We start from the raw sequence: 27,435 nt of genomic DNA on the forward strand, positions 1-27,435 counted from the left end.
TACTCATTAAAAAATTAAGTGCTTGTATCTCAGATTTACCTTAGTCAGATCCACTATCCTACTTAACCTATTACTGTCTGAATTTCAGGGACTGAATTTGAGTTCTTTAATCCAAATGTATAAACTAACAGAGCAAAAATAGATCATATTTTCAAATAAAGATGTAAAGTAATATGAATGATTATCTTCTATCCCTAAACTGAAACACTTCCAGCCAATGTTGGTAATTCCTGAATCCTTTTCCAATTCAGTTCAAAATGCTGAATATTCCCAGTCCCTATATTTATGCACACCTGCATCTTTGATTTCCTTCACAAGCTAATTGTACAATAATTCAGAGTCTGATTCTTTTTGTACAGCAAAATAATGTTTTGGTCATGTATACTTATTGTGTATCTAAGTTATATTTTAATATATTTAACATCTACTGGTCATCATGCCATCTAGGGGAGGGGGTGGGGGGGGGGTAAGAGGTGAAAAATTGGAACAAGAGGTTTGGCAATTGTTAATGCTGTAAAGTTACCCATGTATATATCCTGTAAATTAAAGGCTATTAAATAAAAAAAAAACAAACAAACAAACAAAAAAAAAAAAACAAAATGCTGAATAAATGTGCTATAACTATATATATAAACTTAGTTTATTGCAGGTCCCAGTATTTTTATATAGGATCAAAAATAGGGTCATTAATAGCATAATGACTGGTCAAAATACAATAGGAAAAATATTTTCTCTCTAGCTACAACCTGTCAAAGTGAGAAACATCCATTAGAAAACAACATGACAAAACAAAAAGCAACATTTAGAGAAGACCCCCTAAATTTTGGTTTGGGTTTTTGGCCATGTGTGAGAAGAGAAGTAAACCATTTAAACCCTCCCAGGTTTGTTTCCACATCAGAGAAAAGGAATCAAGACTAAAAGAGATGTTTATCTAAGGTCCTCTACAATTCAATCTACAATTTTATCATCCAAATATCCCCAGAGCCACAATCCTTAATATAAACTCTAAGAAGTAACTGTGATCTCCTCCTGGAACTAGTGCTGAAGCTGGTCAGAATCTGACTCTGAATGCTAATTTGATCACTGGCAAATCACTGAATGACTTTAGGTTCCCTCCCACTCTAAATCTATGATCAATACAAGCATTTATAAAGTATGTATTACATACTAAGAACTGGGAATAAAAGGACATGGAATAAAAAACATTCCTTATCACATATTCTGGCGAGACACACAAATACATACATGTATATTGAAAAAAACACAATAAACTGAAAAATAGTTAAATACAAGGTAATTTGGAAGGAGGGGCATTAGGCTTAATAGAAGTCGTGCATGAACTGTGTCTTAAAAGAGAATGACCTTAGGAGACAAGAACTGAGAAGGATCTGCATTTCCAGAATGAGCAACAGCGACAGTAAATGCAGACAAAGACAGCAAATGGAACATTGGAGAGTCAAGAATGAAAAGGAAAAAACAGTGTGGTTAAATTGCAGAACACGGGAGAGAGAACAACACCTGAGACCAGAAGGATACATAAGAAGAAGCAGGTCAGCACAAAACTCCAGAGAAGGCCTAGACAAAGGTGACAGCAGTAGGAGTGGAGGAGGGGTCAGGTTCTTTTAAGATACAAAACTTAAATAGTAAAACCCTTATAAGGTCACAGTAACTGGGGGACAAATATTCATAAGTTGATGAAGTGTATAGGTTATGGTTTTTTAAAATTTTGTTATTTCTAAATAAAAACTAAATAAAGAGAATTCATCAAAATGTTCTAAGTAAAAGTCTTTCTATAATGAGAATATAGGACTGATTATTATTTTAAAGAGATTTGGATCAAGTCTTTGTTTCATAAGCACAGCCTTTGCCTTCAAACCCTCTTAAAGTGTTAAGAGAAAACGAAATGGACAGAGAAAGACTTTTTTCCCAAAAAAGCTATTATTTATGTTAGGACAGTGGTACACAGCTGGTGGAGATATGAGGCAGCATAATGATTCTGGATAACATGCCTATCCTATCCTGACTGGTTCAAAGAGATCTGACCAGAGCAAAGATCCTAAGGAAGCCAAAGACCAAAAGTTTCCATTTACAGCAAAATATTCATAGGCAGAACATTTTGTAATAGAAAATATCTATATAAAAAAAAGTAAAATAAAACTGGAGAATGTCTACACAAAGTATTGTACATGAATTTAATTTACCACAATGTAAAAAAAGGATAAAAAAAGAAACAATGCTTTTATTTTTATTATTTTATTTATTATTTTAATTTATAATATTAACATTATTTATATTAGTCACAAAAGAATAGCATGTAGAATACTATTGGCTACACTAAGATAAGGTCAGTGTGTTCATTAACTTTGCTGAATTGCTCTTTTTTAGTCTATGTTACAAGAAATGGTTTACCTGGAGGGAAGGAATGTACTCAAGACTGACTAATGTATAAAAACAAGCACTGTTATTGTTTCATTCCCACATTTCAAGTACATTTCCCACAAACATTCTTACCCCGCACAAGCCTGCAGACAAGCCAACATCGTTGCCAGTGTTTCTGGAGGAAGCTGAGCACTTTTTGGCTGATCTTTCTCTGGGGCAAGGCCGCCCAAGATGGAAGGGCACCGTCTCTTTAAGAAAGTCATACACGCCTGGATGAAGGGCTCCTGAGGAAGAGAAAGTCTCAATCTATTTGAATTTCATCTTAATTGTTATCAGACAGAATAATGCACTAAGCTACTACAGCTCAATAGGGTTTTTTAGGGGGACAAGGGATGGGGAACTGAACTATCAGACCAAAAACATTTTCCACATCTTCAATGCTACATAACTAGATCACTTCTTTAGCAATTTTTCATCACCAAAATTAAAATTCAGAAATGAAAGGAAAAATCCTGCTTTACCCCATGCTCCCGAATTTTATCTGTGAGCCATTTGTCAAGTTTGAGGTATTCCCGACGAGAGGCAAGTGCAGCAAGGTCAATAACAAAGGCAAATGGAGTACCATTTAGCAGCATTGACAAGGCCTAAAGAAAAAAAATTAGAGACTACTAGTCAAAAGATCAGTAACTTTCCCTCTCTGTCTTATTCTTTCTAATCCCTCTCATTTTCACAAACAAGTCTAAAGCATGCTGCTACTATTTTCTTGGCAACAACAAAAATAGTTTGGTACTATTTAGTATAGCATTATGTCTTGCTTACAATAAGAACTAATGTTCTAAATGTAAAAGCATGACACTACCTTCCAACTAAACTTGACCTTGTGCTTTCCAAAATACCTGAAAACCTACAGCTAAGTGACAGCATAGAGTAAGACAACGACTTTTTACTCAAATGGTAAATTGAAGCCATAATCTATATCCCATCTAAAACATCTCTGCACAAACTTACTCTAACAAAAACTCAACTGAAACATCAGAAATATAAAGCACACCCAGAGAGCAATAATGATGCAACAAAGATAACTACCTTTCAGGAGGCCCTGGTGGTCCTATCAGACCAGCTATGCTACCAAAAGCTGCATCCCAAATAAATAAAAGTCCATAGAAAGGCGATAGATACCTCAAAGAAACAGTAACAAAAACATCACACATAAAAATGGCCAAAAATTGAAAACCTTCAGATGGCTTAAAGACCACAGAAGCTATAATACAATGAATGGTTAAAAAACATTAAACCTTCTAGAGGCACACTAATACCATCACCTTCTGATAACAATTAAGGAAAATTAAGGAAAACTAAGTGTGCAGTACCTGCTGAGCAAAATTAACAAGCTAGCTGACCTAACAAAGAAAAAAAAAGTCTAAGTCCTTATATGGTCAAAGCTTGTTATATTGTCAATTATTCCTAGAGAAATCGTTTTGTAGTAGAATAACAAATATGAGTATTATCATAAACCAAAAAAAAGCAATGACAGAGTATAACCCCCAACTCACCTTCAAGTCCTGGGCCACATCAAGAATCCGAGACAATTTGGCCTGGTCATACTGCTCTCCTCGCATATACCATTCTGCCATGGCGTGCATGATAAGCTGGCGAATTGAGGGAGACTGTCCCTAAAGGAGGGGAAGAGGCAGAGGAGCAAGGGAATTTTATAAACAACTATCATACAACTCTATTTTAATTTTTACCAGAGATTATTCTACACATTAAAAGCATGAGCATCTGGTTTTGAATAAGCCCAATCAGAATATATGAACTTTCTAATAAAAACCAGAAACTTAGTTAAGAAAACAGATTCTATCATCTTAACTTCGTCTCTGCCTAGAAGTTTTAATTCAATTAAAAGAAAGCCTATTACCATAATAAAATAGAAGCAATTTTAAAATACTCTACACTCTGAGTGAGACTTGTAGTAAATTCATTCAAGTACCCTAAATCTCAAGATAATAAAATGTCTAATTCTCAAGGACCAAAAAAAAAAAAAAAAAATAACATAAAAATTTTCACTCTTAAAAACTCTAAAGGCTGATCAAAATTGGTCCAAACACTTAATTATGTCACCTATATTATTTCTTATTGAAATTTTGTTAACTGTCTAAACTGACCGAGAAGACAATACATCCATGGTTATTATTATTTGTGGGTTGTTTTTTTTCTGATGAAGGTCTCATTTCTAAGACAAGAATGATTTTGATGGTTTAAGAGCCACTTTTCAATAGATAAATGGTTAGGAGTTATAAACACACAGTTTTCAGAGGAAGAAATCCAAATTAGCACTCTTGGTGCTGATCCATCCATTCTGAAAAGCAATTTGGAATTGGGCCCATTAAATTTTATAACCTATGACCCAATTACTCAACTATGAGAGCTACACACCAAGGAGATCTAAGAACAACTTGTATGGACAAAAATGTTTACAACAGGTTGTTTCTCATGGTGACAAAAGAAGGGTACAGGTTCAGAGGAAACTTAAAAACTTGCATAAATTGATACAGAATGAAATGAGTACAACACAAGGAAAAAAATTTATACTATGACAATATTGTAAAAACAAACAATTTTCAAAGAAAAAAAGATGCATCGTACTTCTTATTCAACAGAATGCAGATGTTTGGGATGAAGTATTCACTGACTAGAAAGCAATAAGCAAACTAAAATACATAACTATTAAAAAGCCTTAGCAATTATTAAACTAAGTGAAATTAAATTGCACATTTGAAAATAAAATTATTTTTATAATGACAGTCTTCAGTACCTCAAAGTAGGAAGGTCATACTTACAAGGCCTGGATTAAAGTGACAAGATTTCCTAGCTACTTTGAGAAACAATTTTTTTTTTTAAATATATTTGTTAAGGACAAAAATGATAAAGCATACATGACTTCCATGTTCTAATACAATCTTGTTTTGAGAACAGAGCTCAAAGATTAACAATGTACATGCATGTGTAACAAACAGGTAGAATCACAAGATGTTTTAGAATTGTGGGTGAGTTCTTTTGGCAATAAGTTAGCATAAAGAAGTTAAGGGGAAAAAAAAGAACATTGGAAATTTTTTGGAAACAAGTACAAATACCAGAAACATGGATTAAGGATTAGTCAGAAGGAAATGTTCAAGAAAATTCTGCCTATCAAATACAATGAAAAATATCCCATCATTAGAGAAATGGCATCAGAGCTAGAGCTAGTAAGGACTTCAGCTGACAAAACTGAAGCAAAAAGAGCTCTACCTACTCAGGATCACAGAGCTAGAAGTCTATGTCTTGAATACGGGACAGAATGGAGAATCATTTTAAAACATAAGAAGAATTTTTTCAGAGGAAAAAATAATTAAATGAAACAGGCAAAGTGGTGAATTCCTACCTGCCCATGCCAGGCATAGTGCAAAATAATGGCAGAGTTGGGATGGTTTCCAAGGAAAATTGGCATCAGGGTGGAGATGAGTTCATGGCGCAGTGTATGCCAAGAAGTGTTGATCTGTAGTAAGGCCAATACCAACATATCTGGACAGTGCTTGATGGGAAAGCTGAAGAGCTGTTTGACTTGCTCATATTGTCCCACCTCTGCTAGTCGCAAGAGAGATTCAATCAAGTCCAGGCTCTTCCTAACCAAAATAGAAGTTAGATAGCATATGAGAATTCACATCCCAAAAAATTAAGTTTTCCAAATTAAGCTACCAAATTTTTGGCTATTCAGACCAAGATTCTATGATATAAAAATATTACTATTTTTAAGGTTTATACATTCAACAAGAAACCAAAGGCTCTTATTTCTTAAACTATTATTTTGGCTAAACTTATGCTAATATTTCATCATTGAAAGAGAGAATAATGATCATCTGTACACTAATGATCCCCAGATCTCTGTGAATCCTTATATCTCCTGAACTTCAGCTTCTTGTCAGAATTTGCCTATTAGGCATTTCAAACTGGATGTCCCAAAGAGATCCTAAATTCAACAACTTTCCCCCAAATCCCTTTCCATCTTCCACATTTCTAAGTTTGACATAATTTAATGCCTGTCTCTGTTCCTATATCTTGCCAAAATCCCTTTTCTCCACTCCTAAAGCTACCATCTTGGTTCAGGCTGCCATCATTGCTCACCTACATTCTTGTAACAGCTTCCCTGTTAGTCTGTATCTTGAATCTCTTCCCATTACACATTTCTAACATATCCATCCTACACACACCACTAGCAATGTAACATTAAGGACAAATCTAAATATGCAAACTCTGCTCAAACAACTCCAATAGCTGCTTATGGCCTCTAGGAAAAAAAAATATGTCCTCTATTCAGCTACTAAAACCTGACACAACCTAGCCCCAAGTTATCAACATCATTTCCTCTCAAAAACGTTGCAATTTTGCCAAACTGACCTTTCCCATGTATTTACTCCATTTGTTACTTTTATCTGCATTTGCCCTGGCTATTCCCCATGCATGCAATGGAGGCCATTTTCATCTCAACCTCAGTCATTCTTCCTTATGCTTATGCATCTCCTTTTATGTGAAGCCTTTCCCAATACCCCAATTTATATACAACTTTCAGCTTATTTGTATTTGTCTTAATGTAATGTCTTAATGCATACATATATGCATACACATAATTATATGTGAGTGTCTATTTGTTGTCTTCCCCATTAAAATGTATGATATTCACAAGGAGGGAATATTTCATTTTATATATGTATGCACTCCTAGCACAGTGCCAAGCACACAACAGACATTTCTTGAATATTTTATTGTGGTCATTTATTTTGCTTGACTTTCATTACTGACAATAAAGGACAAGTCAAGACAGAATTACAAGATCGCAGATCTAAAGGTAGAAGGAACTTTAGAATTCATTGCTTTGATACCCCATCCCAACCCCCCATTACAATGCAGAAGAAACTGAGACTTAGTTTTAAGTGATTTGCCCAGTTTACACAACAAAGGCCAGATTTGAACCTAGGTTGTCTTTTCTCTAAGTCCACACTCATATCATGCTGCATCTCATCATTAGGAAGTATCTATTTTTTTTAAAAGTGCCATGCCTCTATTAACATGCAATGTTTTATATAGCTAACAAGATTATTTTTAGTTGGCAGATAAGTTGAAGTTATGAGAATTAAATTAAGCCTATCCAAAGATTTTTCCAATAAGCTGGGAAATTTTCTTTTTTAAACACTATCTGGAGATCAAATCCCTTCATCAGGAAAAAGCTGAATTTTATATTCTGATCTATAACAGTTGATAAACTTCTAAATTAGAAGGGCTTGGCTGCAGCCATACCCTTTAAAATTCTTAAAATTTATTGTTCCATAAGAAAACCAAGTTTGTACTTTCACTTCTGGAGACCTGAATTTAGGAACAACCAACCACACACATTTTATCCCAGGATCCATTCTAGTTTTCTATTAAAGATAGGCTTTTTTATTATTTCGTATAGCACTGAATTAAAATAAAAACACTAGCCTCCTAGCAATTCAATGAAACTGTGCTTCTGACTATAAACATTTTAGTAACACACTGTTTAATCACATATCTACAAAACTACAACAAAAGGTCAAAACACAGTATGTAGTGGTAATGGGAAATATTAATATGCTGAATGATGGCAAGGAGCAGAATGCATTTTTGAAGGTACAGAGAAAGATCTAAGCACATGTATAATAAATCTCACAATTGAGAAAATATCACTTCAAATTTTAGGTAATAAGATTTGTGAATTATGTATGAGCATTGATTTGGACCCCATTAAGTCAAAAGTATAAGTTTCTACGTGACTTCGAAAACTCTAGCTAAAGTATATGATTATAAAATTTAAGATTAATTTATACAGAAAGTATATATTAAAATCCAAATGGCAATCACAGAGTCAAAATCAACCATGGTAGTAAGCAAAAATCCAAGAAATAGACTAATCAAAGCAAACTTTAAATCAAAGGTAGCAATCCTTTGGCTAAACTGCATTATCTCACAGGTTTAACTGCCAAGAAGAGTGACACCAATTTATATCCGTAATAGAGCTTAAAGTCTTCAAGGTTACTTATCCTAACAACTTCAAGTTGGAAATACAACTATGAAACTTTGTTTTCTTTGTAAGTATGATGTGACAGTTCCAACTTTGCAAAGCATCTTTACTGAAAATGGAAAAGAGGATTTGAGGAATTTATGCTCTCAAACATACTAATTCTATGGGGGGAAAAATGCTGAAAAATTCATCCATTTTTTTTCAATCTGGAGGCCTCTATTTTCCCACAAAGAAACAGTGGTTATTGTCTTTCAGGATGAGAAGAGGGGAAGGGTGCCAACAGTCAAGAGCTGGGGAAGATTTTTGAAAATACACCAGAATGGGAAGCTTCTCCTTTAATAGTGGTGAAGCCAAGACTCTTCTCCCTAGCCCATGACTTATTCCTGAGCCAACACTAAATCTTCAACTCGTGAGAGGGAAGAAAGTATTCCCATTCTCCAAGTGATTAAAACCTAGAAATGTATTTTAAAAATTGCCATATTTCTGAAATAACTGTAGGTTATATTGCTTTTTATTTATGTGGTCCACAATAGTTTTTAATTTTATAGAAAAATGGGAAGGGAACAGAACACTATAAACATTCTCACCAAAAATCAGCTTTAAACAAAGAGACGAGTAAATAAACTCCATCAGAAAGAAAAGAGAGGTAGTTTCTCATTCATTTTGCAAATGACGATATGTTTTAAAATCCCTTTAACTGTAAGATTTTAATGGATACAAAGACATCGTTTCTAAAAAGTGGTTTTATATACATTCCTAACATAAAAGTTTCTTTCTTCCTTTCTTTTTTTTTTTTTGAGGGAGGAGGAGGTAATAAGAGGGGATTGAGGGGTAAATGGCAGAGAAGGGACAAGTTACTTTCCTAAACAAAAGGAAGCTAGAAAACTTAGCTAATTTTTAAAGTTAATAAATAATTAAGTTAATAGGACAAAAACAATCCATTTTACCAGCAGAAAAATACATCTCAAACTCTTCAGCTCGCACCTCCCCCCACAAGATAAATCAGTTTATCCTTTTAGATGAAGTGAACCTATATGGCTCTACTAATTAAATGACAATTATGCTGCTGTTTTATCTTGTCTTTAAAAAAGAAAGGTAAAAGAAAGGGAAAGGGGGAAAGCAAATAAAAAGGGAAAGGAGAAAAAATCTAGTTAACACTTTATTTCAGGCAGTACGGATTTCTGACCTCAAATCCAATAACCACATATTAACATTCTCAAACTTGGAACAAGCCTAATATAAGGTAGCTCAAGAATAAGGAACTACATACAAGACTTATAAGAAGAAGTTTGAAGGAAATATTATAACACAGCTTGTCTCTTGCACCAGAAGAAAACAGTCAAAGGTAACTCTTCACGTAGCCAACTTTAAAGTATATGACAAGAGACTACAAAGTTACTTAGATCCAACACTGCCAGTACACAATGCATTGAATTTATTAGTTATTGAAAGTTATCCATTTCAAAAGAGAGAAGAGAGATCCAATTTCCATTATAGGAAAAAGAAATAATATTTACCATGTGGCAATTTCTCGATTGTCATCCTCTGGTGGTGCTTTGAGGATATCAGTGGCAACTGTGTGACAGGGATAGTCAGCAAAGCAGAAGATTTCAGGATTTATCAGCGAATGCTGAATGAAAGAGAGCTAGAACAAGAAAAAACACAAACTTTATTGTATTTCACTTAGGATTTGCTGACTGAACTCCTCCAAATTTAAGATGCCTTTTACATAAATGAAGCACCAAAATGTCATACTAAACAATATAAAATAATGGGAAAATAGGAGTCTCTCCAGACACTCTTCACATGCCTACAAATCACTGCTATAAAATACAAAGGAAAGCATGCAATGATTTGCTTCTGGGAGTCTTGTGCAAACAGCTAGAGGATTCTATCTAGATTAAGCATACCTTACATTTCAACAAAAGCTATACATAAGTGCTATTCACATTTTTTTTTTTTAAAGTTTAAAACAAGAACTCAAGTAATAAAGGTACAAGGTGCGGTATCCACCAGGTAAATACTGTTATTATTTACTTACTTCTTGGAAAAGTTATTAAATGTAGGTTTACCTGGCCCTCTGCATGTTTCCAAGGCCTATAAATAAGATCCACTGGGAAGACTTCCAAGCCCAGACCTCTCTGAATGCCATATACTACGTTCTGAAGTCCTTTGCTGTCACGAATTTGAAATCCAGGATGGTCCAATTCATAAGTTACTTCCTTGAAATTCAAACTTGGATTCTAAAACCAGGAGGGAAAGATATAAACAAATAAGCCAACAGCACAATTTAGGGCCATCTGAAATTGGAGTTGGGGAAAGTTTGTAGGCTTTTCCCCTTATAGTAGTACTATTAAAACAGTATTACTAGACCACAAAGATTCAATCTAAAAAGAATAAAGGAGGGAATGCCCAACTTTAGTAGAAGATATTTTTAAAATTAATGAACAGACTATAGAAAAGCTATGACTCTTCATATGTTTTGAGCATTCTCCATTGTCAAAATTTTACCACTTTTATGAAGAGCAAAAAAATATAAAGAATGGGGGGGGAAAAGACATCTATCATGACCAACCATATCATGAAACTTAAAAACAGCCCAGTGGTTGAAATGATGATGCTGAAGCTCTAGTTAATATTTTCTATAAGCTAGATTATATATAATCCTTCTAACCAAAGACTATGACAAGATTCAGGTAAGTGCATGTATTAATTAAACTGAATTAAATGATGTCCACATTATTAAAAAAATGAAGGCTATAATTTAATCTGAGTAACAACCCATCCTTTTTAAAACAAAAATTCAAGTACAAACTCTTCATGTGAAATTAGTCTTTTCTAGATCACTATTTTTCATCCCAATTTACAAGAAAACTGCTCTACACTGCTAACAAGATGAAGATAAAAGGCTCATTTAAAAGTCTTTTTAAAAAATATTTCGAAAAATTTTAAATTAAAAAAAAATAAACTTAAAAGCTGGTCAACAAGTGTATACCATAATGGGAGCAAAAGGGACAAAGAGAAGAAATTAACAAATATAAATCTAAATTAAGATACAACCTAAAACCATCATCATGGCTTTTTTTGAGGGTGCCCACAGCTCTAAAATTTTATTTCATTTCAATTATATTTAAAATGCCATTTAGTTTAGGTCCTAAGCAGAATTTTAACATTCCAGAAACAGTGTAACTATTCAAGATATAGTAATACAGCCTGTGATGAAGTCTTCAAAGGTGTAATTCCAAAGGGAATGCACACTGGTATCCAACATCTTCGATGTCATCTTTTCAGAAATTTATTCCATTACATACAATTCTATTTATTTGTTCACCTGTTTTTCTAAAATGTAGTAAAGGAATACAGCTAACCTTCAATCAGTCAGCTCACTTCTTAATATGTCTTCCTTTTGGAGTCTACTTCACATAACACTTTAAAAAGTGAATGCCAACAAACTCACCAACTCTTTGAGAACGTCAATTAAGACTTCAACATTCCAGGTATGGGCCTGTGCACCATCACTTTTATCTTTTCCATCACTCCATATTCCACTGCCAGGAGCTGAGATAGACTGAAAAAGAACTTTTCATTAGCAAATAAAACATAAGAAAGGAAACATAAAGGAAAGAAATATAAGAAATGATAGGCAATAATAATCACAGAAAAATTTAATTCCAATGAAGAAAATAAGACTATTACAAATTAGTCGGTAAAATGTTTGATCTCTGACACTCACTTGTAATGGAATGCCATCTGTCAATCCTGAATGAGTCCGAGCCATCATTCCCAAAACCCTGGCAACCTGAGCAGCTGTGACCTCTCGAACACCAAACTGCACGATTATATTGCGACATTCTTCAATACTGAAAGAAAAATGTCAACTTTATAACAGGATGCTATACTAAAAAATGAAACAGTCAATAAATATTTGTTAACTGTCTACTGTGTGCAAGTCATGATGCTAAGTACCAGGTACTGATACAAAGAAACATAAAGAACAGTCTTTATTCTCAAAGGGCATAGTCTAGCCATGGAACTTTTCGGTGAACTTTGTTAATAATCAAAATAAATGTAGTATGATCAGCAATTTTTGAAGGATGTCTGTACATATTACATAGTCTGCATGATTTGGCCCCTTTGTATTATTTTAATATTGCTAGATTGGGAATACAAAATCTATTTAACTAAACGTAAGGACCAAAGAATAACCACAAATGGAAACAATTTACATTGGGAATTATTGTGGGTAGAGAATGATACTACTACATTGTTGGTAGATGTCTCGAAAACAATTTAAAATAATGAAAAGAAGCTGTTTAACATGGTCATAACTTCTGATCCAAAGGTTTCATGGCCAAGCATTTATACCCAAATGAAGGAGGGTCATAGAATTAAAAAGGCAAATGCCCACTGACCCAAGAATAACTAATTAAGTTATGATAGGTATATGAATGAATACAAGGGCAAGTGGTTGGTGGAGAGAACATCAGGATAGGGTCAGGAAGATTCACGTTCAAATTCAATCTTCACACTTACTAGTTGGGTAATGCATGACCAAGTCATTACATTTCTGTCTGCCTCCTCATTTGCAACCTTCCTACTTGGGTTGTTGTGAGGATCAAATGGGATAATAATTTTAAAGCACTTAGCAAGTGCCTGGAACATAGTACAAACTATATAAATATTAGCTGTTTATTATTATTATTATTAGCTATAAGCAATACATGAATACAAAGAAACAAAGAATGATATGAACTGACAAAGTGGAAACATGAAAAAAATACAGACTGAAACACTGCAAACAGAAACTACAACAACAAAATATTTACAACTGAATGCTGGCCATTCATAACCAAATTTGGCACCAAAGAAAAGAAAAAGAAGGCACCTTCTCCCCTTCCTTCTTTGCAGAGATGGAGTTAGATTATGGGTATGGAATAACACAAATAATGTCAGACTTTTTCAACAGATTGATTGGTTTGCTGAAATTTTTTCCCCTCTTATTTTTTGTTATAGGGGCTGACTCTCTGGAATAGAAAGGGATACAATCAGAAATACAAAAGGTTTCAGTATTTTGTTTTTGGCTTTTCAAAATACAATCAAAATAAAGACATAAGTCGCAAATATATATACCAGGAACACATTTCAGAATTCCATACTGGAATTTGTATTATTACTACAAATCACTACCAACCTTGCACAGAAGCCATAGCCTACTTCTTGCATGAAGTCTGCCAGAGAGCTCTCCATCATGGTTTTAGCTATCCCTCCAGAATCAGGCAGGATCCTGTCCATTAGAATGTCCCGTTTTTCAGAGTAAAGTAGTGGTGCAAGCACCACAGGACAACGTTCCTGGGGAAAATCTGTTCAAGAAGAGGGATGGTTAAAAACTAACAAAAATTAATGCTAATACTTATATAATTGTGCTAAGCACTTTACAAATATTCTCATTTGATCCTCAAAACAACTCTGTGAGAGAGGTGCCATTATTATGCCCATTTTCAGGAAATTGAGGCAAATAATTAGGGTTTGATCAGATTCACAAAGCTAGTTAAGACTAGAGTATTATTTTGTATTATTTTAACATTGCTAGATTGGGAATACAAAATCTACTTAACTAATAATGAGGAGAAAAGAATAACCACAAATGGAAACAATTAACATTGGGAATTATTGTGGGTAGAGAGCCACACTACACACTGTTAGTAGATATCAGGTTTTCTGATTTCAAGTTCAGTAACACAAGTTACCTTAAACAATTATTTTCTTGCTGTTCAGTCACTTTTCAACTGTATGCAATACTTTATGACCCCATTTGAGGTTTACTTAGCAAAGAATTAGTTTTTACAGATGAGCAAATTGATACCAACAGGGTTATGGGACTTGCCCAGGTTCACATAGCTAGTTAGAAGTTGAGTCTTCTTAGCTTAACGCCCAATGCTGGCTCTAAGTACTGTGGCAATTAAGACAATTCCTATGTTAATCAAATCTTAAGCAATACATCTTCTACTTCCCCAAAACCTTGGCTGCTATCATTTACAGGTTCCTAGTCAAACCAAGACTCTGTCTTGATCAATACTGGAGTGAATACTAGGATGAGTTACTGAGCTCATTTTAACACCTAATTTCCCACTTTTCATGCCTCATGTCAGTCAGTCATAAAGACTTTTTAAGCAATTACTATCTGCTAAGGAGTCTTAAGCTTACATATGCATTGCTCATGGTTCTCCTATGGAATAGATGAGTCTTAGTGATGGGACATAGCTACTGGGATCAAAAATATAAAGACAGGGAAAATTCACTTGCCCTAGCTTCAGACAGTACATGTTCTAATGTAGAAGACAACAGGTAAACACAAAATAAATATAGAATATGAAGAATAACCTCAGAGGAGAAGGCACTAGTCTGGGAAAGGCTTCCTGAAGTTGAATCCTGAAAGAAGCCAGGGAAAAGAGGTAAAGGTAAAGGAGAGCATTTTAGGAATGGGGACAATTGGCTCTGAAATGAGAAATGGACAGCGTACAAGAGGAATAGCACAACGTGAATCTAAGAAGAATGAAATGGTAAGAAAAGGAAGGGCTGTAGATGCCAAATAAAAGTCTCTATCTAATCCTGCATGTAATAGGAAGCCAAGCTGTAAAAAAAATCACTTTGCTTGTTGAGTGGGTGGATGGCAGACCAGTTACTATTTCAATGCCCCAGATAAGAGGTGGTTGGTAATAACCTAAACTGAGGAGGCAGATCAGAGTAAAGAGAAGATGTGTGAGGAAGACTGCAACAACAGAAATGACAAGATTCAGAAGAAGATGAGAATGCCTCTAAAGTTGCAGGAATATTGGTAACATCCTTTATGAAAGCTCACAGAGGGCATGATTTGGGGACAAAAGATGACTGATACTACAAACTAGTACCGAACAGTACTCAAGATTTCTTATTAATTAGATTACAAATGACTTATTGGTGTTAGTTTGATGACATTCACATTAACTAAAATATCACTTGATTTTCCCCATAAAAAACATCTAATTGATTTCCATTCCAAAAGCTGGAAGAGAACTATGAACGCTCTGCTTCTATTTGCTTCCCTTTAAATAAGAAGATGAAATAATGAAAATGAAGTCCACAACCTGAGAAGACACCAAGAAAGGTCTATATCAATGACAACAGCAGCTATACCCTGTCAAGAGTCCTTTTCCAAAGCAGGCACATTCAGGGTCATATCGTGAGACTTAAAACTATTACTTTGCATTTCAATTATCCCAAACTTCTAAGAGAAAAACAAAATCCGGGGAAAGCTTTACAACTGATGACAACCTCTCAACTGTTCACTTGTTCAGCTTACAGGGCAAATATACTCCCAATGTTCACACCATATTAAGCATTCTTTTAAAAGTATTCAAAGACCCTCATTGTTCTTATCCTAAAAGATTTAAGTAAAGAACCATATTCCTATATTCAAGAATGAATTCCAGTTTCAACGTAGCTTTTATTGAATCACTTAATATTTCCTTCAAGTAAAAGACCCCAGAATGGGAATCACAATTTAGGTGAAAGAAGATGAAACCACCAAGCATTTCTAGTACAAAAAGTTCTGCAATGCTTTTTGCAGGACATCTAACAAGAGAAGGGTGAATGTCTCCCTTTATAGCACCCATCTACTAAATAAAATTATTTTTAATCAACTAAAACAAAAAGGACCATCATTTGTAGCAATCCAGACAGATAGAAAATGCTCTTACCTCTACGCAGTGTCTTAAGAAAAGCGTCAATCTGTTCCTGTCCAACCCCAAAAGCTCCCTTCTGCCCAAAAAGGAGATGGGAGAGGAGGAGGTGCAGGACCTCTATGGCAATATCTTGGAAGCCACCTTCTTGATTTCCACTGACGTCTGCGTCAATGTAAGAGCGCAGAAGATCTGGAAGTTTCTGTTTGACAAATTGGGCAGCTAAAAGAAGAAATCAACAATAAACCATTATTTCTGTTCTATTTAAAAAAAAAAAAAAAAGACAAATCCCCAATCCCTAAGAATTCAATATTTCTCTACCTCTCAAAATCCCATCCTATATTTTCTTCTTGCCCCCAACTTTAACAATGTCCCATCAGACCAGAATCAAAACTGAAAAAGAACTAATTCAATTTTAAAGGGCACCCCAGTCTAGGTCTGATCACTAATATCTTTAAAAAAAAAAAATAAAAAAGTTCCCTACCCTCCACACAGACACAAATATTGCAAGCTAAATTATGAAAAGGAAAAGGCAGGTTATTATGAAATTTGGTCACTATGTTGATTGTCAGTACTTTAAATGTTTTTCTTTGAGACACCTGAATATCACAATGGAGAGAGGATTGGGTCCCGAGTCAGGCTGTGTGACCCTGGACAACTCACTCATTTACTCATCTGTAAAATAGGGATAACAATAGCAACTACCTTCCAGGATTATTGTGATGATCAAATGAAATAATAATAATTACAAAGCACATAGCACAGTGCCTGGCAAACATTGAGCACTATATGTATGTTAGGGACAGTTTACTGAAGGGTGGGGGTAAGTGATAATTGGGAATAACTGATATAAAAAACAAAAGACATCATTTAAACAATGTTCAAACTGTAATTAGAAGTCATGGTTGTTGTTCTTTTTAAGTATACAAGCACCAAAATAAGTAATTGTCTATCAAGTTAAAAGAAAATTTCCAAAGTACCATGGCTCCAAGTAATTAGCAAGGACATGTGAAAATGTATTTATAAAATCTTCCCAGATTTTCCACAGTCTGGCTTCCTTTCAAAGTACTGCTGCTAACAGCTAGGGTTATCATAAAGTGATCTGTGACAATTGGGTAACTAATTATTTCAGCATCCAATAGGCAACAAAGGTTACACAGGAAATAAAACACCTGATAAACTATTATAAAGCAGCAGTCATCAAAAACATTTGGTACTAGTGGATCAATGAAATCAGTCAAATATATTACACAATAATCAATGATTATAATCATCTATTATTTGGTAACTCCAAAATTCCAGCTTCTAGGATAAGAATTCACTATTTCAAAAAAGTTGTTGAGAAAACTGAAAAATAACATGTCAGAAACTGAGCATAGACCTACATCTCAAATCCTATACCAAAATAAGGTCAAAAACGGGCACATGATTTGAGCATAAAGGGTGACACCATAAGCAAAGTAGTATTACAAGGGATAGTTTACCTATCAGATCTTTGGAGAAGGAAGGAATTTATGATCAAAGAAGAACTAGAGAACATTATGAAATACAAAATGGACCACTTTGATTACATTAAAGTTTTTGTAGAAAACCAACATTAAAGAATAAAATTCTAAATTCACTACCATTTTGAAGCATACTCAACTTACCAAAACCTCGTAGATCTGAGCTGGAAGAATTCAAGAGAGCAAGACCAAAAATGACCTGAAGCAAGAAAATAAGATTAAAGTAAAAACCTTGATATTATCATTTCAACTTGACTCACTTTCACTATCCAAAATCACCTACCTCTTGAACCTTGCTTAACTTGAGAACTTTACTCAGCTGGGCAAATAAGTGGGGTGAAGGCTTTAGACTCTGAAACCAATAAAATTGTAAGATATGAATCATCTTAGTAAGTTTTCTTGATCTGGGTATCAGTGAAGATAAGCAAAACCATTCTACAGAGAGTCTGCCTACAACAAAACATACTAGAACCTATCATCCTTAATTTTCAATCAATAGTATTTCTCCTGCAAAACTATGAGGAAGGTGGTAAATATGGCCCAGGATCACGAATTTTAAAAATGCCAGAGCCCAGGTCTTCTGGCATCAAGTTTTAAAGCCAGTCAAATTCCTCTTCTCTTTACAAGGTGACTGTAGGGCATGATCCAAACTTGGCTGAAGTCTATTTTATCACATAAGCCACCTGTAAGAGACAGCCATGGTCACAATGCCAATATTTAACTACAATAAGCATGAAAGGTGAATGTGGAATGTGGAAATAAGAAAACTGGGTTTGAATTCCAGATCTTTTCAGTACTTGTTTGACTTTGAAAATACCACTTACATTGACCAGGAATAAAACTTCCCAATCTACAAGATTAAAGGATTGACCAGATGATTCCCCCCCTAAGGTCTCTTTATGATCAAAATTCTAAGATGTTATACCACTTGGAGTTTAGCTAATATATATATATATATTATCTTTACTGAGATCTTTACCACCAAAATAATGAACTAGAAAATTTGAAAAAGACAAAATGGCTCCTCTGAAAAGCCTAACATAGAAAGTTATAAAGAATACAAACCTTCTGATAGTGCAATGGATTATCAATGGCATAGGACAGCGTCGAGATAAAATTTGGCTTTGTAATCAATGATGCACACTCCTGAATCAGAAACTGAGTCTTAAAAAAAAAAAATTTAGTATTTATTCAAACTGTTGAAGTTATTATTTAAATGCTTATATAAGCCCCTGATCTTTTCACAATTTTTTTTAAAAATAAAGAATATATAAACCTATTAGAATACTTTCCCTCGTTACTTAAACTTTAGAAAAACAAACCTATAAAGACAGCTAAATAAATGCAATGATCAATATTAGTCTTAAGCAGATGAGCAAACATTTCTTTTTAAATACAGAAATGAGAGATCTTATAATTTAAACGCAATATTTACAGCCAGTACAAATGCCACTAAGCCCATGTTGTGATACCTGCATTAAACAAAAAGCTTTTTGCAATAATACCAATTCATTGCCCGAGGTATAAATAGATTAGGAAGCAAAAAGTCTCTATTTCAAGGAGGTCCCCGTCCTCCACAAGAGGAGCTGCTACTTCCTAACTTTTGGTTGGGAGGGTGGGGAGGGGACAGACAGAGGGAGATGTAGGTGGAGGAGTGTCCTAGCTCCCTTACGATTATCCCACAGAATCAGTAAGTACCAACTCCACTTTCAGGTTAAAAAAGAAAACATGCTTTCCCTGAACTAGATTCAGGACAAGTTCTGTACCCAAAGCAGAATCACTGCCTATTCTTCAGCCACTAACACTACTGTCTTATAACTATGAACTAAAATTTCTTATCAATCTCCTCCCAGCTATTAAAAAGGATTAAAATCAAATGATTTAACTGATTTGTTACTGAATATTTTCTAAATATTCAAAGTGAAATGGTTGGTTAAAAGAAATAGACACAATTTAATGCAAAAAGTACCTGATGAAAATCTTTGCCGCTACTTTTACCATCGCCACTGAAATCCACATGAGAAAATAGGCAGCGTAATAAATGCCTATCTGCCTCCGGGCCGTGTCGATTCACAATCTGAAAAAACCAATGAATATGTCTTCTTTCAGAACAGGAAAAGTAATACATACATACATATATATAATGTAACAAACAAATCTCAATCCACAATGAATATCCAATTACAGAAGAAGCTGAGATATAGAGTATATTGACTTTATAAATAATGAAATGTGTATTTAAATCATAAGTCTTCAGGGACAAAAGAGGAAAAAGCTAATTAGTACACAATCTTAAAATCATTCTAAATCAACAGGTATAGCACAATTACTCTTAATTTTAAGCCAGCAACATTTTACATGGGTCATGTTTAAATAATATAATTTTTTCTAAATTTGGTTAAATTAAACTTGTTTCTAACCCTATAAACTGTCCTAGCTTTTTAAACTTGTCTACCTCAAAAAGGGCAGCTAGGTGGTATAGTGGTTAGAATTTTAGGCCTGGAATAGGAAGGCTTGAGTACAATACCAGTCTCAGATACATACTTATTAGTTGTGTGACCCTGGACAACTCAGTTAACTCCATTTATCCAGGTTTCCTCATTATAAAATGAGCTGGAGAAGGAAATGGCAAACCACTCCAGTATCTCTGCCAAAAAAAATCTCAAATGAATCATGAAGAGTCGGGCACAATTGAAAAGTGATCTACAACAAACCTCAAAAAAGAAGCTACTGGTCCAAATATAGTAGTTTTGAATGAATTAAAAAGCATTGATCATTCACTATGTGCCAAGCACTAAGCTAAACACTTAAGGGATACAAAGAGAAAAAGTAAAATACCTCCCACTCAAGCAGCTCATACTCTAAACCAAAAGAGACCACAATAAAGTTTGACTTCAGGGCCCTAAGGGTTTGGTGGTGAGGCAAATGACAAGGGTAAGATATCCAAAAGTTATACTGGTGAATCAGATGACTATGGGCCAAGGGTCTGAAAACTATGGAAAGAAATATGGAAGATGGTAAAACCTTAAGAACATCAGATGATCCTCCATCCCACAAGAAGGAAAAAGTTGATTGCTACCTCATCTCAGCAATTTTAGCAATCAAATAGGCCTAACAGTCCTTGAGCAGCTGCTTTTTGATTTTTTTTTTTTTTTGGGGGGGGTGGGGGGGAGAAAGGGGAATAAAGGAATGGAAGGTAAGGAAAAGAGAAGGCAAAGGATAAAGGGTATCTCTAGTATCACTACTATCTGGGCAGTTTAAAACATTGTTCCTAGAAGTTTTCAGCTTTTCTAATCCAAATTCAAGGGGATCTTATGTTAGAGTTTAATATTCAGAAAGCTCCCAAATCAACTAGTATCCAGAGTCAGGTTTGGAGAGAGCAAGAGACTTATCTATTCCAAGAACTTGGACTGGAAGGAGAGCAAAATCAAGAGGAAAATACTTATTATCAACTAACAGCATAAGTTGCACACAGGCAAATTAGTTTTCATTCCCCCCCCATGCCACTTTGATAAGATTGCTAATGTTTACACTATATTCATCCTAACATTAAATGACTGTCTCACTTTAGTTTTCCTCCCAAAAAATCTAGCCTAATATTTAATGATACATATTCAACATACAAGAAATATTTGTTTCATATATTCATAAGTGTCACAATTTGTCAATTAGAACCAAATTACAGTATAAATAACCTAGCAAATCTTTAATTCTAGAATCCCATTCTCCAAAGTCAACAAGACATTAAAAGAATGTTGAAGTACACTTATTTTTGTCTTCAAAATCAAGGAAAATGATCTTGGTAACAAATCCCTTTCTAAAAACCAATTTATATTAATTACTCCTAAGCTTCAAATAAACACGCCTATCTTTTATTATAGAAAATGTGGTACAGTGCAAAATTGAATTATATGGCTCTGTAAAATATGGGAGACAAAAATTAAAATTCAACAAGTAAAGTCTGCATTATTCTACTAAGTTGTAAGGACCTATAGCAAATGTTCCTGGATCGCTTCATTTTCTCAGAAAGATGAAGGAAGATTCCTGAACTCAAAGCTGGCCTTAAAGACAATTCCTAGATGTGTGACCCTGGGCAAGTCATTTTACCTTGTTTGCCTCAGTATCCTCATTTGTAAAATGAGCTGGAAAGGGAAACTGCAAACTACTTCAGTACATTTGCCAAGAAAACTCCAAATGGGGTTGCAAAGAGAGGGCTAAAAAACTTGAACCACACACACACACGCGCTCACACAAAAACAAACACACACACACACACACACACACGGTTCTTTCTACCTCTAAATCTACAATCCTGTAAGTCTTTTAAGTCCCACATGATACTTATTAGTTGTATCTTAAGTCAGGGTCCTCATTTCTAAAAAGGGAAAATAATTGCACTACAATAATCTCAATGTGTTAACATGAGCATTTACAGTTAGAAGTAGGGTGAGTTTATTAATCACTTTGATGATTAATATTTTGGTATAGGGGCAGCTAGATGACAGTGAATAGAGCACTAGCCCTGAAGTCAGGAGGACTTAAGTTCAAACCCGACCCCAGACACTTAACATTTACTAGCTTTGTAACTCTGGGCAAATTACTTAACCCTAATTGCCTCCCCAAAAAAACCCCCAAACCACTCTGAGTATTGTCCAAAAGGGAAGAGAAAATATAATAATTGGTATCATATTTTCAAAGGAGATGTGCTACATTAAAAGTTGAAAAAGATTCTAAGAGTAAGAAAAACTTTTAATCTTAATTGTTCACCTATTAGCACTGATAAGTGTACAGAAGTTCAGGCTAGACAAAGACAATCAACCCTCACAAAATCACAGGTTTGAGAAGTAACACAAAGACAGCAAAAATAAGTTTTTAAGAGTCATCCAGGACTAACTGATAAATCACATAACTTCACCTCAGCCTCCTCTGCTGAGTCTTCATTTCTATTCCATACCACGGTATACCCCAAAGGTCTATTGTGGGCCCCTTCTCTTTTCACTCTATAAAAGAACTCATTTGGTGATCTCATCAGTTCCTTCTCTAGCTAGGCAAATGATTCCTATATCTATACAACCTGCCCTAAGTCTTCCTCCCAGCTTAAACATCTCAAACTGAATGCCTTGCTAGGCCTCTCAAATATAGCATGTCCCAAACCTCCCGACTTATTTCTTGCTACTGTCAAGACTGCCACCACTTTCTCAGTCACCCAGATCATAAGCCTCAGTATCATATTCAACTTCTCACTCTCTGTCACTGTACAAATCCAATCTGTTGTCAAATCTTGTCATTTGTACCTTCACACTATATATGTGCCCATTTGTATACATGTATACCCATATATATATATATTTATATATATACCCACACACAGTACACACTCATATTTTTCCTTATCTCCATTCATATGCCCATAACCCAAATTCAGGCCCTCCCCACCTCTCACCTGTACTATTGCCAAAGGCTTCTAATTGGTCCCTCTTTCTCAAGTCTCTTTCCATTACAATTTACACTCACCCTGATGCCAAAGTAATTTTTCTAAAACTCAGAGGTGACTGTGTCATCCTCTGCCCAGTAAGGTCCAGTAGGGATTGGACCTTCCTATTCTCTCTCTCTCCAGGATCAAATATCATATTCTCAGTCTGTCACCTGGCCTCTTCCTTTCCTTGCAAGTTTTTAGGGCTCTACCTTAGAGCCCTGCACGGAATCAAGGGCTCGATAACCCAGCTTTCAATTCTTTACAACTCCATTTGCCTTTGTACCTGACTGACCCTCCTTTCCTCCACCACTTCAGTCCCCCATCTTCCTAGAGGCTTTCCCAGTGCCCATCCCCTTCTACCTTCTTGGGATCCCCAGTACTTAGCATAGTGGCTGTGGCATAATTAGTACTTACTAAATGTTTGTTCACAACTCCTTCATTCATTATCCAAATACAGTACAACTGGCTTACAAATAAGTTACATATATAGCTATTCTTAACAAATGAATTTAGGCAATCTACACAAAGCTACAAAAAGATGAATTAAAAGTCAATGATTAGAATCAATTCAATTACAAGTCACTGCTGTTCATATTTCTAACAATTATTTTCTTATTGTGATAACTTAAAAACAATTGCTAGGGTGAATAAAAATGTAAAAACAATTATACCTCGAAAAAAAGCAACACGGGGATTTGTTAAGATATGTTGAAGTTAACAAGATTATCATCATGGAAAAAAAAATGTAATTTTTAATGTTACTAAATGTGATAATATTTTCAAGTTAACTTTGGTTAAGTTTTGAAAATATGTTACAACAAATCATATACTATTTCTTGCTAATTTCCTGGCATTTCCAAGGTCAATTCTTAATATTAAACTGAAATATTTGGATATCTATTTCATGGTAGGTAGAGAACTGGTTTCACTACCAGGAAGAACTCTTCAAACAGATATTGTCTTGTGGCATGCTGGATAAGTCACTTAAACTCAGTACTCTAGGTCAATGGTGTCAAACTCAAATGAAAACAAGATTATTTAATTCCATAAGTAGGATACCTACGGACAAATTATTAACTTGGAAAACCTTATATTTACTATTTTATAGCATTTTTATTTTGCTAAACATTTCTCCCTAATTAATATTCATCAATTTATAATGTTGCAGAAGATTACTAAATCTGGGCAATACTTTATATTAATAAAATGACAGGTCCAATCCCTAAATACAATCAGCAGTTCTGCCCTAACCTGAAAATTACCATCCAATAAATGCTTATCAAAGAATTTTGAAAATCTTAGATGTAAACTTGTCAAAGTCCCTTAAATACTTTGATTCATCTGAGATTATGGGGTGACAATTCAATTTATTAAAAAAGTACTTATGAACTGATGCAACCATTCTGAAGAACAATTTGGAACTATGCCCAAAGGGCTATAAAACTCTGCATACCCTTAGACCCACCAATGTATCTCTCATAGGTATAGCCTAAAGGGAAAAAGAAAAAGGACCTAGTTGTAACCAAATATTTATGGCAGCTCTTTTTGTGATGACAAAAGAACTGGAAATCAACTGGGGAAAGGGCTGAAAAAGTTGTGGTATATGACTGTGATGGAGTATTATTGTACTATAACAGGATCCTTTCAGAAAAATCTAGAAAGATTTGCATGAACTGATGAAAAGTGAAGTGATTAAAACCAGGATATAATTGTACATAGTAACAGCAATATAGTATGATGAACTATGAATGATTGATTTAGTTATTCTCAGTAATACAATGATCTTAGACAATTCCAAAGATCTCGTAATGAAAAATGCCTCCAGAAAAAGAACTGATAGAGTCTGAATGCAAAAATGCTTTTCATTTTGTTTTTTCAATCTTTTTTTAGGTACTTCCATTAAATATATAGAATTTTTACTACAAAACTGGGGTGATTCTTAGCACACTTCATTGCTAGATTCCCAAATGGGAACCTCTCCAAATGGAAGGGAAATGTTGCAATATGATCTAATAACAGGTTATAAAATGGTTAAGTAAAGTTACCCAAGACAGGGGCAACTAGAAGGCACAGTGGATAGAGCACTGGCCTAGAGTCAGGAAGACCCGAGTTCAAATTCAACCTCAGACATTTGACACTAGCTATGTGACCCTAAGCAAGTCACTTAACCTAATTGAGGAGGAGGAGGAGGAGGAGGAGGAGGAGGAGGAGGAGGAAGTTACCCAAGAGACAGAACAAAGCATGCTTCACCGCCATAGAAACTTAATTTGTTTAAAGACTGATAAAACTTTGTAAGTTATATATTTAAGGTTAACCTTAGGGAAAATGGACTTGTCAAAATATGCTAAATCTTAAATATGCTAAAATTAGTTTTATGATGAAAAATTAGAGCACATGTCAAAAATTTATTCTACTCAATGCCAAACACAAAATGCCAGTTTTGGATGAAAAGGACCTTCATTATTAACTTCATGCAAGACACTTGACCTTTTCTGAGTCTATTTCCTCCTCTGTATAAGAAAAGCTTAACAAGACTTCGAAGATTCCTTTCCACTTCCCTTCTCAATCAAAGGGTTACAGATTTACACTTAGAAAGAAAGAGTTCAGAAGTTCCCTCATTTTTCAGATGAGGAAATTGGGACTTAGAGGTCTCTTACTCAAGGTCATACAATTAATGAGCATCAGAGATGGGATATGGATCCAGATCTATTGTCTACATACAGTCAATGCTCTTCTTCCTATACTAAGCTTCCTCTGCAATCTGTGGCAATTATGAGCAAAGAAAAACACACACACACACATACAGACATGCACACACCCTAGACTTTCAAAGTCTCAGTTCCAGAGCTACCAAAGGAAGCATCTGAACATCCCTTTCTAACTCCAGCTCCATTAATCCTACCGTGTTCCAGGGTTATACCGCACTGGCATAGCCTTTGCAAACCTATGGTCACTTCTAAAACATCAGGGAAAGATTTATTTCACTAAAGTCCTTTAGTGAATCCATGTATTATTATTATTATCCCTAATAAAATGAACTAAAGTTTCTCACATTTTAGTATATTCTTCACCACAAGCAAGTTATATAGGCAACATTAGAATATGGATACATTCTTCTACTAATAGCCATTCACTTTACTTATAGTAATATAAAGCATTCCATATCAACTTTCATTTCCTACAAGTTGGCAATTTGATTTTTAACTGCTACCAGTGCAATGTTCAATATGATATATACTTCCAAGTCTTCCATCAACCCTAGATATACCAAGTAAAATAATCTGATTAAGAAGTTGGAGGTCTACTTAATCACTTAAATCACCAGTCTCAATAGAAAAATAATAATTTCATTCATCCTTAACTCCCTTTCTTCCTACCATCCTCAAGGACACCAGAATCTATTATACATTTTAGAATGTCATGTATAAGTTACAAGTTTATGGGTCAAGTTAGCCAACAGACCACAAAGCTCTTTCAGATTTACTTTCTAAATAAGTGCCAAAAATTATATGTAGATCTTTACTGGACAATTATCTGACAATAAAGTTAGCTATTATCTCTTTTTATGCTCTCACCACAAAATGACACATAAAATGCCGTCTTGGGATCACTGTGACCCATTCCACAATAAAATTCCAAGGCAAGAAAAATCAAAAATGACAGACACTTTCTTTTTCATTGAATGAATATCTGAATGAATGAAAGAAGAAACAATTATTAAATGATTATTATGTGCCAAGCTCTATACTAAATACTGACAGTAACTTAACATCAAGGAGCTTACATTTTAACAGTGGAAAAGAACACACATAGAGGAAGTAGGGACCAGGAGGTGGTATTTTGTTAATTAATAAATAATCACCCGCTATGTACCAGAAATCATACTAAGGGTTGGGGATGCAAAGAAAGGCAAAAAGTGCCTATTGTCAAGTTCACAATCTAATGGGGGAAATAACACAAAAACAACTATGTGCAAACAAGTTATATACAGGATAAATTAGAGATAATCAAGAATGGGAAGGCACTAGCATGAAGGGAGATTAACAAAAATTCCTCAAAAAAGTTGGATTTTTAGAAGCTGAGAAATAGAATTTCAGTCATGGAAGACAACCAGTGAAAATGTCCATTAGTTAGGAGATGAGTATGCTGCTCAAATAATAGCAAGAAGCCCAGTATCACTAGATTGTAGAAGGTGTGGGTGTTGAGAAGTAAAAGGGAGAAGAGAAAGAAAGGGTTTTGAATGCCAAGTTATATTATATTTGATTCTGGGGAAATGGAGAGTCG

The 27,435-nt window shown here is 34.6% G+C and overlaps 1 protein-coding gene across 9 annotated transcripts in view; it reads right to left on the reverse strand.

Moving 5' to 3' along the window:
• Positions 1 to 27,435, reverse strand: part of CNOT1 (CCR4-NOT transcription complex subunit 1) — a 94,020-nt gene that overhangs the window by 45,635 nt on the left and 20,950 nt on the right. For 8 of the 9 annotated variants that reach the window (XM_031949953.1, XM_031949948.1, XM_031949950.1 and 5 more), the window contains exons 3-16: positions 19,645 to 19,752; positions 18,741 to 18,839; positions 17,959 to 18,027; positions 17,820 to 17,874; positions 16,189 to 16,392; positions 13,644 to 13,812; positions 12,186 to 12,312; positions 11,910 to 12,020; positions 10,525 to 10,695; positions 9,970 to 10,097; positions 5,801 to 6,041; positions 3,933 to 4,052; positions 2,901 to 3,023; positions 2,512 to 2,663 (exon numbers count right to left, since the gene is read on the reverse strand). In XM_031949953.1, the coding sequence (XP_031805813.1) occupies positions 2,512 to 2,663; positions 2,901 to 3,023; positions 3,933 to 4,052; positions 5,801 to 6,041; positions 9,970 to 10,097; positions 10,525 to 10,695; positions 11,910 to 12,020; positions 12,186 to 12,312; positions 13,644 to 13,812; positions 16,189 to 16,392; positions 17,820 to 17,874; positions 17,959 to 18,027; positions 18,741 to 18,839; positions 19,645 to 19,752 (1,877 nt within the window). The remainder of the gene's footprint in view (positions 1 to 2,511; positions 2,664 to 2,900; positions 3,024 to 3,932; positions 4,053 to 5,800; positions 6,042 to 9,969; positions 10,098 to 10,524; positions 10,696 to 11,909; positions 12,021 to 12,185; positions 12,313 to 13,643; positions 13,813 to 16,188; positions 16,393 to 17,819; positions 17,875 to 17,958; positions 18,028 to 18,740; positions 18,840 to 19,644; positions 19,753 to 27,435) is intronic. The other variant, XM_031949952.1, reaches the window with a different exon arrangement.

The sequence above is a fragment of the Sarcophilus harrisii genome, chromosome 2, assembly GCF_902635505.1.
Source record: "Sarcophilus harrisii chromosome 2, mSarHar1.11, whole genome shotgun sequence".
NCBI lineage: Eukaryota > Metazoa > Chordata > Mammalia > Dasyuromorphia > Dasyuridae > Sarcophilus > Sarcophilus harrisii.